The 16,152-nt window shown below is 47.7% G+C and overlaps 4 protein-coding genes across 4 annotated transcripts; 2 read left to right on the plus strand and 2 right to left on the minus strand.

Annotated features, from left to right (window-relative positions):
* Window positions 1-770: 770 nt before the first annotated feature.
* On the minus strand, window positions 771-2,100 carry L228DRAFT_247628 (B-cell receptor-associated protein 31-like-containing protein). Its single transcript, XM_018332688.1, has 5 exons — window positions 2,010-2,100; window positions 1,832-1,945; window positions 1,591-1,725; window positions 1,426-1,529; window positions 771-1,335 (listed from the first exon to the last, which is right to left on the minus strand). The coding sequence occupies exons 3-5, from the start codon at window positions 1,699-1,701 to the stop codon at window positions 948-950; spliced, it is 603 nt and encodes a 200-aa protein (XP_018187572.1). The 5' UTR covers window positions 1,702-1,725; window positions 1,832-1,945; window positions 2,010-2,100; the 3' UTR covers window positions 771-947.
* A 223-nt stretch (window positions 2,101-2,323) lies between these two features.
* Window positions 2,324-5,062, minus strand: L228DRAFT_247630 (tRNA-dihydrouridine(47) synthase [NAD(P)(+)]). Its single transcript, XM_018332689.1, has 3 exons — window positions 4,626-5,062; window positions 2,621-4,558; window positions 2,324-2,532 (listed from the first exon to the last, which is right to left on the minus strand). The coding sequence occupies exons 1-3, from the start codon at window positions 4,904-4,906 to the stop codon at window positions 2,445-2,447; spliced, it is 2,307 nt and encodes a 768-aa protein (XP_018187573.1). The 5' UTR covers window positions 4,907-5,062; the 3' UTR covers window positions 2,324-2,444.
* Window positions 5,063-6,279: 1,217 nt separating this feature from the next.
* Window positions 6,280-10,452, plus strand: L228DRAFT_268519 (glycosyltransferase family 1 protein; the record flags this gene model as incomplete). The annotated part of the gene is made up of 8 exons (XM_018335148.1): window positions 6,280-6,518; window positions 6,585-6,748; window positions 6,801-7,470; window positions 7,528-7,764; window positions 7,821-8,588; window positions 8,639-9,314; window positions 9,364-9,502; window positions 9,554-10,452. The coding sequence occupies 8 exons, from the start codon at window positions 6,280-6,282 to the stop codon at window positions 10,450-10,452; spliced, it is 3,792 nt and encodes a 1,263-aa protein (XP_018187574.1).
* Window positions 10,453-11,156: 704 nt separating this feature from the next.
* Window positions 11,157-15,068, plus strand: L228DRAFT_239044 (hypothetical protein; the record flags this gene model as incomplete). Its single annotated transcript, XM_018331107.1, has 5 exons — window positions 11,157-11,165; window positions 11,300-11,429; window positions 11,501-12,330; window positions 12,463-12,528; window positions 12,807-15,068. The coding sequence occupies 5 exons, from the start codon at window positions 11,157-11,159 to the stop codon at window positions 15,066-15,068; spliced, it is 3,297 nt and encodes a 1,098-aa protein (XP_018187575.1).
* Window positions 15,069-16,152: the final 1,084 nt, after the last annotated feature.

Consider the following 16,152-nt stretch of genomic DNA (forward strand, 5'->3'; position numbering starts at 1 on the left):
GCATATTTTACTTTTAACTCTTCTTTTATTCCTTTCCTCTTACTTCCGCTACTTCTACGCCCATCACTTATCATTCTAATCCACCCACACACACACTCCAGTTGTCATTTCACAAGGTAGTGTAAATGATGGCTGGTATTTGTATCTTAGTTTCCCTTTTTTTTTCTTTTTTTTTCTTTTTTCTTGTCTTTTTTTACTTCTCGTTTGCGGTTCTCTTTTTTTTTTTTCTCCCCGTCTCGGCAGATACATTTCTACTTCCCCGGTCTAGTGTATTGCATAACATTAGATAGTATGTATTACTTTTACTATTACCTCCACCTTTAACCTTTTAAGCTTATTATCAACAATGTTGAAATTTTGAACAATTTATCAATGACTTGACTTGCCTTTTTTGCGAAATACGGTGTTTTGATTTGTTTTACGGGTTTTGGTGGAGTTACTGATGATGATGCGGCACCGGGTTTACTCTTTTTATCTTTACTCGGTTACTTCGGTAGGTAGTAGTCACTGGTGATTGCCAAACGCCCGGGGACAAGTCTGAGCAGGGGAAAGGAAGGGGAAGGGGACGGGAAAAAGGAAAGAAACTACATGGATCCATGGATCCATGGATCCAAAACGTTTAATACAGTCAAGAGTCTTTTCACGAAATAAGTGGCTCATCCTGTGCTACAGTGAAATAGCGAATTTTTTATTCCCGATTCAGGAAACACAGTACTAGTTATATGAATATCTGTTCGGGCAGTGTTTAGAACTACCTAGGCCTGTGTAGCAAAGGAAAAAAAAAAGGTGCGGGGAAGGAAACAAAAGTGACCCCCTGGCTCTACGGTTCCTTGGTGCTAGGAAATAAGCGCATATCAGCTCGCCCCTTTTTTTTCTCCGTGTTTACGTCTCTTTCGCTCTCTCTCTCCCTCTCTCTCTTTTCCCGTCTCAGAAAATCGCTGCTTTCTCTACCTGTCCTTCTTGGGAGTGGGGTCGGCCTTCTCCAACTTTCCGTACCGATCGCTCAACTCGCCGTACTCACGGCTCAGTCCCTCGCTTTGCTTCTTCAGGGTCTCAATGTCGCGCTCCTTCTCGGCAAGCAACTGCTTGAGCTTGCCAACTTCGCCTGCATTGCCGGCGTTGGCGAGAGAAGCCGAGTCCTTGCCCTTGGCAGAAGGGTCACTCTTGAGACGCTTGACTTCCTCTTCCAAACGCAGCACGTCCAAGATCATGACATAGGTGCGGTTAAGAATAAGCGAGAGGAAGAGGGTGAAACCACACAGATACATGTTGCGCTGGGAATAAAACTTTCGGGCCTGGACTTCCATTCTCTCCGAGCCAAGTACTGCCGCTCTACTATGATAGAAAAGAAGAAACGCCGAGGTTAGCCATTCTGTTCAACCCTAAATTTGTGCAGGAATGGATGCGCGAGAAGAAATCACATACCCAGCTTGACTGTTGTCCTTGGAGGCGGCAGCGAGTTCGAGTTGCACGCGATAAACCCGGTTCACGCTGTCAATGAATAGAATGAGAATGAAAATAAATGTAATCTAAAATGGTTCGTTTAGTATAACTCAAGAGCTTAGTTCTATGAAAGCCGCGCTCACGTACCTTCATTCCATATTGTAGTTTTGCTATTATTGGACTTTCGGAGATGAATGTAAACAGCTTCCTCCTCCAGGTAAATGGCAGCGGGACGATGAGCATCATAAAGATGGCCATCTCCGACACAAGGAGGAGAAACACCTATTCAGGTTGCAAAAGCCGTCAGCACTATATCCTCGGGTTTGGTTGCTCTCTGAGATAGCCATGGTTGCGAGAGGAAGGATAGGTTTTGCAGGGAGGAGCTTACAAGACTGTAATAGAGCGTCATTTTGTGCTATCTTTTTCAAGCTATAGCTCTGGAATTCTCGTGTCAAGAGCACACGACGGGAGGAGAAACAGTCGAGAAGCTTAGACTTGCAAGCTGTCGGGAAATGTTAGAATGGCAGCTAGGCACCGACGAGCAGTCAATTACTGTGACAACTCACACCCTTGAAAAATATCAATTTGTAACAAAGGTGAAAATGTGTTTCAGGAGAGCGTGGACGAAGTGTGAAGAGCACAAGCGGGAAGAAGTTGGAAAGGTGGAAGTGCTGCCTTGTGTTCAGCTACGAGCTCCTGTTGGCGAGGGACCTCGGGGCTGGGCAAGCGGGCGGTGGCTCGACAACTCGCACCAGCCACCTTTACGTCATTAGTCTTGCCAAGATTCCTTTTCTGGTCATCGCAAAACAATAGTCATTTTCACGTTCATCAGAGCGCAACTCGGAAAACTATTTTCTACATCAATATTCAAGCAATGAATTCGCCTGCTCCTAAATCAAGTATTCCTTTTTTATACAGCGCATTTCTTGAATTAACTTGACGTCTAATGCTTAGAAGATCAACCATAGCTCTAACAAGAGAATAAAAGTACAATATGAGGACTATCCCTCCGCCTCAATCTCGTAGCTGTTCGATTTGTGCTTTGGCTCAAATTTGAAGTCTTTATGTGCAGGGCCAAGGAACATTTCACTATAACATGAGGTGTTAGACATAATTTCCTACAGTCGCGGTGGGCAATGACGTTGGGCATATGTGCGCAGGGAGGGAGGGGACATACCTAATCTTGATCCAGTCCTTATAATTATCACTTGCGAGAAGAGTCTCCAGATCACTTCGGCCGCGGAATGCTGGCGGGCGATCTTGAAGACTGGGGGGAAGGTGTTCCAAAATGCCGATAGGCACATAACGGTATGCGAAGCTCAGCCACTCTAGAAGGAATCGCCTGGTGATGCCAACTCCAATCTCGTCGGAACCCCAGGCCTCGAGACCATACTTTGCGAACCTCTCCACCATTTCCAATCGCTCGGAAGCAGATTTATCTAGGTACTGTCCTTTCTCAATCTCCTCGAAAACCCAAGGTTTGATCAGCGCTCCACGACCAATCATGATGGAATCGACCTTGGATTGTTCCAGATTATTATAGTAGTCGACGTGAGAATAGCAGTCGCCATTGCCCATAAAATAGATTTTTCCATCCTGTGAGGCCGAAAGGTCTCGAGGATCAGCCTCGTGGACAGTGTCTGCTCTCGAGTCACGTTCTTTTTGGAACCGCTTGATTAAAGCAGCGCATTCGGAGATGTAGCTCCAATCAGCACTCTTCGTGTATCTCTGCTGCCGGCTTCGTCCGTGAAGCGTAATCGCAGCAACTCCACATGGCCCGATGCCCATCTCATTTGCCTCATGACCGCCAAGAACTAATCGTTCTACGAGCTTCTGCGAGGTCGGCCGATTGTCTTTGGTTCCCATTCGAATCTTGACTGTTACCGGAACCTCTCCCGAAACAACATTCATTCCTCTCAAAATCTTTTCGAGCTTGGAATGGTTGTCGAGCAAGGCAGATCCCGCCCCCGTGCGATAAACCAAGTCAATTGGGCAACCGCAGTTGAGGTCAACGAAGCGGAGATGTGGGCATAGGGAAGTGAGGATTTCTGTGGCCTTCAAGGCTTGCCACGGCTTATTGGCCGCTATTTGGGCGGCGAACTTGAGATCCTTTGAGTTGTCGTAGTCAGTTACCACGGTGCCACGTCCGCGAAATGCTGGAGGTGTCGCTTCGGATTCATGAGCTTTCATCAAGGCCCATTCTGACTTGGAGCCTTGGACTAATGGCAAGCTCATCGCCATTTCAGAGTATGTCACTTGTGCTCCGAGATCAACGCACAAGCGACGAAATGGCAGGTTTCCCTGGGTCGTGAGAGGTGCAAGAATCGGTGTCTCGGGACCAAAATACAGGCGTCGCTTTTCCGATGGCCGCAGAGGAGGCTCGGTATATCTGGCACGGTTCTCTTCGCGTTCGACCTTTTTATCGTCTGTCTCGACGCCATTCTGTCCTTCAGTTCCTTGCTCTTTATTATCACCCTCAGTGTCTTCGGTTGGGCGTGTCGTTTCCGATTCCCGAGTAGTCTTGTCAAGCCAAGGATTATAGAGGTCGGACTTTGGCGTTGGGACTTTGCGCTTCGTCAACTCAATCTTCTGACGCGCACTGACGACGTTGACGACGCCCGTTTCGGCTTCGAACGGATCCGTGTTGCCACCTTTAGTCTTGCGCTGTTCATCCTCCACAAGAACCAATTCCTTCCGGCCACCAGCGATCTCTCTCTCAAAGGAATGAGATCCCACGAAGCGGCATTTCCACCCGGAATTGCAAAAGCCTCGAGCCGCCCAGACCGGACATACACTATCGAATGTCTTCAAATCGTCCCGTTTGCCTTCTTGTAGGTATTTTCTAAGATTGTGTTCAAATCTGCAACCATCACCAAATGGACACTCGCGAGGCGAGAATTCAGGAGCAAACTGGCGAGTAGTGCAAAGCTGCAGGGCGTCTCGAGAGGAACCAAAATGGCGATTTGTGTTCTGGCCCTTGGATTTGCCCTTCTTCTTCTTGTTTGCGGGTTCCGCCTCCGCTCGGGAATCCAGTCCAGAACTCTCCGCTTTGTCATCCGTATTGATCTTCTTTATCTCTTTAAATTGCTTGCTGCCAGGAGGATAGACGAGATATCTAATGGCACATTGGATATCAGCTTTTAGACATTTAGTAGAAAAGGCATGAGAATGTCGTTGCTTACTCAGACTTGATCGACGCCACGCCTTTCACTCGTTCCTTTGGAGCCGGTTCTTCTATCTTTTGCCTCTTCGCGGGGGACTCCTCGAATTCATTGTCGCCCAGTTGCGCCGGAAGCGCACCATTGCGTTCGATCTTTTCAGCCTTGGTCACAGCAGAGTCCTCAGCATAAATAGGCTGAGCAGACCCATTCGCATCTTCCTGCAATGGCCGTTTTATAGTACTCGAGGGTTCCAGAGGGTTCAATTGTGCCTCATTAGATATCTGGGTTTCGGGGGCAGTCATGGTGCTATTGGCTTTGGTTCGCTGGGGTAAAGAAATTCCCTAGTATGATCCACAAAGGTACGGATACAATGATGAACAGAGAAGTACCCCTCGCATCAAGGGAGCGGATCTTTTTCCGTTGTCTGCAGGAAGAGTCGTAGACTGAGCAAAGCGTCTCCCACGCGGCTAACTTTGGTGAAATTTTGTGCAGGAAACTCTTCACAACTTACCGTTATGGCTTGGCGTCGCGGGGAACGGACGCTAAAAGTCCGACAACCAAATGGAGATATCACTAGCCTACACCGTAGTCAGCCAAATCTAACTGTTCGTTCAAAATTTACATACTTTTTATCCTCTCTTGCCTACTGTCTAAGAAATCATTAGGTTTATACTTTGTAGATGTTCATTCTTGCAGGAGAAATGCTTTATAATATATGTGCAGGATATGTGCGAACAGCCCTAACTCTTGTGGTTAGACTGGACAGATTTTGTCATATTATCGCGTTTCAATATCCTAGTCAATGCATCACTATAGCAAACTTAAGATTGATGAAGAAATGATATATGCTGATGACTTGAGAGATCCGACTGTACGATATCGCAGGAAGAGATTTTTGAGAGCATGCCTTCTGCTGAGAAAAAATGAATATCAAAAGAAAATGAAAAATTGGCGATAAAATCAAAAATGCCAAAAACAATGCATTAGAGCAATACAAACCAAAAGAGCACTCAGAACAACAAAAAGATATGGATTAATCAAACGGATAGCAAAAGAAGTGATTGTAGACAATTCTTTTTTGATTTGATATGTTTTACTGGGGTTGCCCATGACGTGGTTAAGCAACTGTCAGATGCAAAAGGAGAGGGTGGCTGTGCGCGCCGCATCCAGGCGGATGACGCAGCACTTGGTTCGCTTGCAAGAGGACTATCGATAAACTAAATGGCCAACGGGCGAGGGGGGCAATAATGATTACCTGCTTATACCTCCATAGCTCCTTGTTAAGCTCGAAGAGGATGTACGGCGCAGAAATATTATTTGATTAGTCTTCAGCAGTGCATGCGTGTGCTAACCGTTGTTGTGTGATTGGGGCTTGATGGAGGAGGCAAGCACATGAATGATGAAACACCCAAACACTTGAACCTGCTGCGGGAACATCCCCACAACTGCCCTTGACGAGTACATCCTCTGCCGGATCCCCGCCATAGCAATTGTTGTCATGCACACCATATTTAAGAGACCTTGAAATCCTTTCTCAGAACGGCACCACCCAGACTCCCTTCTCTCTCACGACATTCTGATAATAATATAACTAAGTTGGGCTTCATTGTGGCGAGAGGCGGAATCGACCCCAGAACCCAACCGTCCCTCCCGTGGGGTCCTACTATCAAGGACCATGGATGATCCTCGACAACCCAGTGGAGATACTATTCCTCCGCATGGGAGGAGACAAGCATCAGCCTTGGAACAGGCGTCGGCAGCAGCCATTGGAAATGCGAGCGCTCAGGAATCGGATTCAGAGCAAGATCATGAAACGCAGCACCCCGAGGTAGGCGAGCCGCATGATAGTCGAAGCGGTCTTGACAATGCGCAGACAAATATCCAGAGAAATTCCCAATCGGGAGCTTCACAATTGTACGCTATAGCCCTTCCATTACTGATTTCTAACTGCTGACCATCTCCTTTTTGCAATGTCCAAAGACACCAGACTCCCCATCAGGCCCCGACTCAGACCCAGAGAACAACCGCACGGCCAAGCTCTCCAGAACCGTCACTAAATGCAGTTCCGCCTCCATCTTATGGCGAAGCCTATGACCATCTTGACATTAGCCAAAATGGGCTTGACACTCGGGCAAGACTTTGCAGTACGTGATGGTATCTGACATGGTGGATCAAAAGTGGCTGACTGGAGACTAGATGACGGACGTATCAATATCAACATTAATGAAAGAACTCATGGACTCTCAAGTCTCCTCGCACCCGCCCTTCGGAGCCAGTTAGACCTGCATAAAGCACCATCCGAGCACCCACCACCTTACATTCCTCCCTCTCTGGCAGGCCTGCCAGGTGAAAAGCCTCCGCCGCCACTCAATGTGGTCATTCATGTCGTTGGATCCCGAGGCGATGTGCAGCCGTTTGTCGCATTGGGCCAGGTTCTCAAAAATACTTACGGACATAGAGTCCGGCTTGCCACCCACCCAAATTTCCGAGAGTTTGTTCAAGAAAACGGCCTGGAGTTTTTCAGCATTGGTGGAGACCCAGCTGAACTCATGGCTTTTATGGTGAAAAATCCTGGTCTGATGCCGGGCTTTGAGACGTTGCGCAACGGCGACGTAGGTAAGCGGCGCCGCGCCATGTATGACATTTTCAGGGGTTGTTGGAGGTCTTGTATCGAAGCTGGCGACGGCACTGGCATCGAAGCTTCCGACAGCAATCTTGACGATTTTGCAAGCTTTGACAGCGGTGTTTCACTGAGTGCCGACGCTCAGCGCCCCTTTGTGGCTGATGCTATCATCGCCAATCCGCCCAGTTTTGCCCATATACATTGCGCAGAGAAGCTCGGTGTCCCCTTACATATGATGTTCACGTATGTGCTATTTGAGCGCTCCCCATTGATATGACTTCCAGCTCATCTCTGCTTTAGGATGCCTTATTCACCGACTCAGGCCTTTCCCCATCCGCTGGCCAACATCCAGTCGTCAAATGCTGACCCCAACATGACCAATTTCATCTCGTACGCCCTCGTAGATATGTTAACCTTTCAGGGGCTCGGGGATTTAATCAATCGTTTCCGTGAGAAAACGCTCGGGCTAGAGCCGGTGAGTCTCATGTGGGCCCCGGGCTTGCTCAGCCGACTCAGAATACCCTTCACATATTGTTGGTGAGTGGATGCGCGAGTTTGACCCCATTCGGCCCCGGTCTAACAACAGAGCCTAGGTCGCCAGCATTGATTCCTAAACCAGCCGACTGGGGCTCCAACATTGCTATATCTGGCTTCTACTTCCTCTCATTGGCATCCAATTACACCCCGGATGAAGAATTGGTAGCATTTCTTCAAGCTGGTCCGCCACCCGTATATATTGGATTCGGATCTATCGTGGTCGATGACCCCAATGGAATGACCAAACTAATTTTTGATGCCGTGAAGAAGACAGGGCAAAGGGCTCTGGTTTCCAAAGGCTGGGGGGGAATAGGCGGCAATGAATTGGACATACCTGACGGTGTCTTCATGCTGGGGAATTGCCCCCACGATTGGCTATTTAAGCATGTGTCCTGCGTTGTTCATCACGGTGGAGCGGGTACGACGGCGGCAGGAATCGCTCTAGGCAAGCCAACAGTCATTGTCCCATTTTTTGGAGATCAGCCATTCTGGGGTGCTATGGTTGCCAAGGCGGGTGCCGGGCCGGCGCCGATTCCTCACAAACAGCTCACCACCGACACCCTTGCCGCAGCTATACAGGAAGCTCTGCAGCCAAGCGCCCTTGAACGTGCGAAAGAGTTGGGGGAGCTGATCAGGTCAGAAAAGGGCTGCGACGTTGGCGCAAGATCCTTTCATCGCATGCTCGATTTGGACAAGATGCGATGTATGATAGCACCAAGCCGTGTGGCGGTTTGGAGGATCAGACGCACTCAGATCAGATTAAGCGCGTTCGCTGCCGCAGTTCTAGGCAATGAAGGCCTCCTTGATTTCGCCGAGTTGAAGCTGTAGGTCTTAACACCACCTCTTTCCAATGACCTTTGTACTGACTGGATAGCTATCGACCCCAAGAATATGATCCAGAGGAAGGGCCCTGGGACCCAATTTCCGGAGGTGCCTCTGCTTTACTTGGTACTATGGGTAGCCTTATGATGGGCTTTGCAGACTTCCCGATCGAGATCGTGCGAAGCGTGAAGGATCTCAATAAAAATGCCGGTCCACAAGGCTGCCGCGATGAGAAGCAAGCACCAGAGAGGACTGGCGGTAATAGTGAGACATCATCACTTGCTCCCGAATCCGGCTCGGATACAGCGCCGCACGAACCTGAGCATCCAGAGGCGGTGAAGTCACCAATAGATCCGTCCGATTCAAGCTCCCAAACACAACCAAAGTCGTCAGCTGTATTATCAAAACCGCCATCGCGAGGCGATTCAATGGCTCAAGCCGTGAGCGGGAAACTTGGCCGCCCTTTTACCCGGTCGCGTTCCAATTCTCCTTCAGGAAGGCCGAGAGCTTGTTCCGACTCGCCCGCCAACAGGGTAACTCTAGAAGCAATGATTGGTGCTGGAAAAAGTGCTGCCCGTATTGTAGATGCAGGAGTAAAATCGCCCATGGATTTCACAGTTGCCTTGGCAAAGGGCTTTCACAACGCACCAAAACTTTATAATGACAACAGTGTCCGGCAGCTGGATAAGGTGACTGGTATACAGAGCGGTCTAAAGGCAGCAGGAAAGGTGATTGTCTTCATGTCGTCTGTGAAAACTTAGAAACTGACAAAATAAGGAATTCGGATATGGATTCTATGACGGCATTTCCGGTCTCGTCACCCACCCAGTTAAAGGCGCAAAGAAGGAAGGTTTTGCAGGTTTGTTAAAAGGCATCGGCAAAGGCATGGGAGGTGTCGTACTTAAGCCAGGAGCTGGTATATTCAGATCCCCCGCCCTCTTCGCGTTTTTACTGACTCTTTCTTTAGCTATTTGGGGACTGCCCGGCTATACTTTCAAGGGCATATACAAAGAGATCCAAAAATTTACGGGCGCGAGTACTCAGAATTACATTATTGCTGCACGCACTACTCAGGGCTATGATGACTGGAAAAATTCCTCGTACGAGGAACGGCGAGATGTCATTCTCCGATGGACATCTTTGCAGGAACAACTTCAAAGCGAGCAGCAAAATTCTGATCCTTTGAAGAAACATCTCCGACATCTGTCGTCAAAGTGGCGGCCTGAAAAGGACGAGACATCGAGTAGTCAGCTTTCTACCCCGCGGAGCCAGTCGCCTTCAAGCTTGCATCATGCAAACACCTATCCTACGCCACGGCGACCAGACGATGCCGAATTTGAGGAAGCTATTCAACGGTCTGTCGCGGAGACTTCTCAGGGAAATGCGGAGGAGGACCGAATGATAGAACGCGCAATCAGGGCCAGTGTCAGTGAGTTTCAGATGGCTCGAGATAGAGTGAACGACGAGGACGCCATTTCGAGATCGGTCAGCGCGAACGTTGTGGAAGCCAATGCCACCCGTCAACGGCAACCTAATCCCGAAAAGGATACAGATGAGTTCCCAGGGTTAAAGGATGCTCTGGAGCGAAGCCTCAGTGAACAGGGCTTCGGAAGCTCCACAAAGGAGCCTACAGACACTGCCACTGAAATCGCCAGCGACGAAAATGACGAAGATTTTCAACGTGCTATAGCAGCTTCCAGACTGATGATGCAGCCGGGAGAAGTTCATGACGAAGAGATTCGCAGAGCAATTGAAGAGTCTCAAAAAGACCATAGCCAGCATCAATCGAGACAGCGAAATACAAAGGCTGAAGATGATATTATTTTGGAGTTTGTTAAGAAAAATAGCCTGGCGGAGCAAAGTTGAAGAGCGAATTTCGTTAAGAGCGACTGGGAGAAATTCCCGTGAACCTGACCGCAAGATCTATGCGAGTCCGTACGAGCCTAGGCCAATTTGATTCTTAAAGATTTGGCAGGAAGAAGGGATGAACGAGGGGACAGGGATTGTGTCCCTTAGGCTTTTTGGGATATACCTCTTTGCTCGGCGTAGGCGGTCATTTGCAATTAGTATTATTTTCTTGCAACAAGTACATGGCCTCGGATGATGGTCTCAACGGCCTCATAACTTGAGTTTTGGCTTATTCAGATGGGATTTGATTGACCTAGCCGGTTTGCTACTGCGTTACTTGGGTTGATCAATTAAATCTTTTTTTTATGAGACCTGCATACTTTCCTTCAGAGGGTAGCTGACCGCTGATGCAGTGAGAGATATCCAACCATTGTCGTTCCAATACTGACCATCGGCCTGGGGTCTATCATTTGTGTCATACATGGCTGACTGCTGTTTCCAGCCAGAAAGGGCAAGTGCGATATAGTAAAGGATAAAAGATTCAAAGTAGCTGCATCGCACCTTCCTCATATCAATCACCCGCCATCCTGAGCGGATGACTTGATGGGCAATGTAAACAGCTTTGAACATCCCATTAATTCTGAATCAGAAATCCTTCAACCTCATCGATGCCTTCTTCCTTTATAAAGCCTGCTTCTCCACTCAACCTACCATTGTAAAAAATGTTCCTTGTACGCATGTTTCGTGTCTTGAAGAAGCTTGTTGAGCGATTTTTTGAGCACATCTTCCCTCAAGTTCGTCTCATCTTGGTGTTGATGTGGTGCTGCCACTGCTGCTGCTTTCCCACGTACTCCAACTTCGACAGCACAGCTACCTACATTCATTTCTCAGCAATCTAAAACGACGGCAGCTGCAGCGAAAGCAGAACATTACAGAAAGCAGCTTCCTTCTCTTGGCTTTGCGTTGCGGGGTTGCGTTATACTTTACATCTTCAGGTCAGTTCAAGGACTTTTAAAGAGCCATTTTATTATCACTGCGCACAAGTTGATCTTGGGGATTATATTAGGAAATATGCCGAGGAAGAGGCAAGTCAGGACTTTTGATGCCACCGGCCAGGTTGCCCAGAATACCGAAAGCTTTGGCGGTAACTATCACCTTTTTTCATTTCCAAGAGCACGAATCTTGTTCGAGAAAGGTGGAGTATTGCAGAGGATTGACAAGTGTTTGAACCGTCTTTTAGTGGCTGAAACACCAAATCGTGAAAACGGTCAGAGGCAGGTCATAACACAATCGGCTTCGAAAACCGAAAATCGAGATTCATCAATACAGACTGCGCCCTGTTCTCCGGAGATGACAATTCCGGTAAAGAAGCACGACAGAACAGGAAATGAAAATGGGAGACAATTCAAGCAAACCCCCAGGAACAAAAATAGGAATGTTGCACTGGATGATGAAACAGGAAGACCATCGCCAGTTTCGCGCAGCCCTCTTACGGAAATTTCACAGAGCAATATGAATTTCGGATGCGGAAGCCACATTGATACCAAAATCGCACGAGGTTGTAGCTCTAAATGTCCGGCGATGACAGGAGGCATGTGGATAGCTGACCATTTCTGTCTAGTAAAACAAGAAGTAGACTCGAGCAAGCAACAGCCACGAGTTGAAGTATCTGGACTGAAGCTTAACGCTCCAGAATGGCTTCCGGGTGCCACTCATGCTTCCTCTAACGATGAAACATATAATCCTGTGGAAGTTCCGAGGACTCAATCTTCCGAACTTGGAGATAGTCTAGAGAACTGGCCTACTGGTGCCACTCTTGACGAGAACGACATGTATCTCTTCGGAGGAGAGATACCAGAATTCATGGAAGATTTTGGATTGAACAACGGCAATGTCGTAAGTCAATCAAGGAATTACCGGAAACGCTATGTTGAAGATTGGTCTAGCAATACTCTCTGGTCACTGCGTGGCGTATGAGAGACAGTTCTTTGAATTTGAGAAATAGTTCTGACAAGTGTCTATTTCTAGGCAGATGAACAAGACGAATTTTGGTCTTGCAAGGTGGATGTGGATGCGTTGTCCCCAACTCTTTCGGTAGGTAATTGAATGGCATGATTCAAATACCCGGCATACGTGAATTTGGCCGCTTGAATCCGAGCTCAGCAGTGTCCTATGCACAAGGTGACTGAAAAAGTGAATAAAAACGTGTGACATGCGTCACAAGTGTGGAGTGCTTGCTTTCATTCATATCATCTTAGCTTTCAAAGGCAATCGATGCTGCTTGTTATGCCAACCCTCTCATCACTTTAAAATCCGAGCTTTCCAACTTCAGTTTGTGTGTTTTGAAAGAAATATCTAACATTTGGATTTAGTTACCAATGTCCATTTTCGATTGCAGCGACTTAGAAGAAGCTAAGAACTTTTTGGAGGCTGTAACTTCTCGAGAAGACCTTGAAACCGTCCAGTCTTCGTCCGCTGAATACAACACCAATAACTCCACAGCCGCAACATCCAAACACCCTGCGTCGGATAGCACTTCTTTCAGAAGCTCTTCAAGGGTCTCTAGCCAGATCTTAGAGGGGAAATCTGATCTGGTGAACTCGAATGCCTTAACGACCCATCAAAAATCTGAAGCTTATGGGCACGGTAAACCGCTCACACTCTCCAGTCAATCACAGTCGTCAAACCCTCTCACACAATCTCTAGCAGCTCAGCCCACCTCCCATTGTATGCATCATTGTGACCGGGCTGAAGCCACGCAGCCTCCCCACAAATATATTGCACCAATGGATTGCATCCGGGTACCTGCTGAAGAGAATATCACACACTCACCTATGCAAGCTGCAAGCCATTTCGGACAATTTCAAAGCAGCTATGAGAGAGGAGACAATGTACAACTTACAAGGCCAAATCGCACCACTTATAATGGTGATTTGATTGATGTGCGTGGCAGTGTATCTGCTGCAGCAAACCTTACTGCCCTGGAACTCGAGTGCACTCGTCGACTGATATCAAAGGAAAAGGCAGCAGAGTGTTCGGAAAGACTGCGAAGGCTAAAGGTAGTCCAAAACATCTTGAATCTGGATAATGGAGGAACTCAGAGGAGTACTTACAATAGCCCACGAGTAACCTCGGAGCAAAACAGCAACCACAACTCCCACAACCAGGAAACTGCCTTAAGCTTCAGTCAAGATCCTTTGTCAGTTAGTCCCCTGGATCGCGACAGAGCACACCGTACCTCAACGGCCTTATCGAATACTTCAAATCCGCTGGGAGTACCTCAAATAAGTGGTTCTGGGCCTTTGGACACTGAAACTATCGATTCATACGATGGCTGTGGGCCAAACTCTTTGTCTGAAGGTATAAATGTGTACAAAATGGACAATTCCAAGGATAGGGACGAAGCGCCTTCCATCTCGGCCGGATTCGGGTCCAATGCCTCTCCAGGCGAAATGGATGGTAGCTGTTCTGGCTTGGATACATCTGTTGGAGAAAATTCCACAAGTTCTAATCACTATCCTGGCAACGACGAGACTAATATTGATCCCCGCCTAAGAAGCCATTTTGTTAACGGATTGCAGCCACCAATTAATTTTCGTCCTGTCCCGTCTGATGTTTTACTTCTAGGCCTGCAAACCGGTACACGTGAGCAGTGCGACTGGTGCGACCACGAACAGCTTTTTGGCCTTCCGAATAATTTCCAACGCAAGGATTTTGGATCATCAGCGTCGCGTATATGCATGAACTGTCAAGCGCGCCGCTACGCCATTATGGCTCATGTCACTCACGGTGACTGGATCCGGCCAGAGGATGGTTTTGAGTGGAATGGCAATGCCAACAGCGTTAGCATGTCCAACGGGTCTATTGACGTGGGCAACATCTTTCCAACTCTAGAAGAAAATGGGACAGACATGATGAGAGACGCGCCAAACAATGCTGTATTCAACGAACTGGGTCCTTATCATCCGCCATTCAGTACTTTACCGCAAACTGCAATTGATCAGTACCCTTCGGTTCAGCCGCAGGATTGCTTGGGAAACTCGTCTTTCTCCTCGGGTCTGTCCCGATTCGTGAAGAGAAAGCGTCCAGTGGATGAAGAAGCTGACTGTGAGGACATTTCACAAAAAGTTGAGTCGGATCACCATGAGCTTTCAAAGTGCGCTTTTCCTCAGCAGCATTCTGACTTGAGCTTCCATTTCAACAAAGCAGAAGGTACGGCGAATCTGTCAATACAGCCCAACAGTTCCCTTGCCGCCACTCCCAGCGAAATATCCGCGGCTCAAAAATACTCACGAGGCCGAGATCCCTCATTTGTATCGTCCAGGGAACCCGATAGGGAGACGCTATCTCAGCCAACCATCTGTTCGACAGAATCCCCTCCCGCTCTCGACCCTGCGAACACTTCAATTGCCACCAGCAACAAGTTTCGAAGCCAACGACTCAACTGCAACGTATGCACAGGCATTGCAGTAGCAGTTTGCGGATCCTGTCCGCTTACGGTCTGCGTTAACTGCCAAGTTGTACTAGACACGATGTTGGCCGGTTCATTGGATAGTTTGATTGACGCTTTAGGTGTGACGGGGACACGAAACGACGCATGTCTTTTGAGCATTCGGTGTTTGAAAAGGTGGTGACGCTCTTGTTTGGAGAATCAGTCGGCAGGTGCAATTTTGCAGTCTTCCTTATCAAGTTATCTGTTCTTTTGTTCCTATTTTGCGCGGTTGTATCGGCGATTCGACACGATCGAAAAGAAAATTGAGGATGGACTATCATTCGTCCACTTGAATTCGAATTGGTTGTTATGAAATTTTCAAATCCTCCAGCGAGTCTGCACAAGTGGAAAGTGTGGCTATGGTGTTTGGTTATGTATTTCAGTTATAGTATCAACGGCGGGAAAAGAGTCAGGCCGTGGTAGACAGTCATAGGTTTATGGCCAGTGGGACAGTACTGAGAGGCGCGTTCTAGATATCGTTGAGCGTGGGCAACCTTTCTGTTATAGGCCTCGACCCAGATTCGTCTTGCAATAGCAACGCCATTTGGCGCGCTTTTTACGTTCTGCTCCTTTTTCTCCTTGATTCTTTTTTCTTTTTCTTTCCTTCTGTCTTTATTGATTTTCTTTCTCTTTATGAATGCTGCTCAAAACAAGATTGTCGGTTACGTCTTTGATTCCTCAGACTTTCACTAGCATATATAGACGGTCTGAGACTCTGAGCACATTTACTCATTACACGGAGTCACGGAGAGTTTGAATCCCCTGCTGCAGCAATACGCTTTTATCAATGCTACCTTTCTGATATTCTGACCCTTTTCCATTCCCATAAGCGATGAGAATCGTTCAGCCATGAATTCATGACTTCATAAGAGCCTTGAGCCTTGAGCCTTGAGCCTTGAACCTCGAGCCGCGAGCTTTGGGCTTAGGCGTTATAAGTACAGTAACATGATATGAGCATCATAAATACATTGACGTAGCATGGTATAATAAGAGCCTTGAAGTATCGTAGACTCAAAAAGCATCAAGCAAGAATAAGGCGCAAAAGTAGAAAGCCAGAGGCCCAGAGAGATGATGTAGAGAAAAATAATACTAGAGCTAAGACAAAAAGGTAATGGGCAAAATATGATACCAATTGGAAGGTAAAGATGAAACGAGAAAAAAGTCGTAACTTCATCAACACGCAGCTCCGACAATAGCGAAACGTGCGTGTATAGCTCATAAGGGTT

Source organism: Xylona heveae, assembly GCF_001619985.1.
Source record: "Xylona heveae TC161 unplaced genomic scaffold L228scaffold_6, whole genome shotgun sequence".
NCBI lineage: Eukaryota > Fungi > Ascomycota > Xylonomycetes > Xylonales > Xylonaceae > Xylona > Xylona heveae.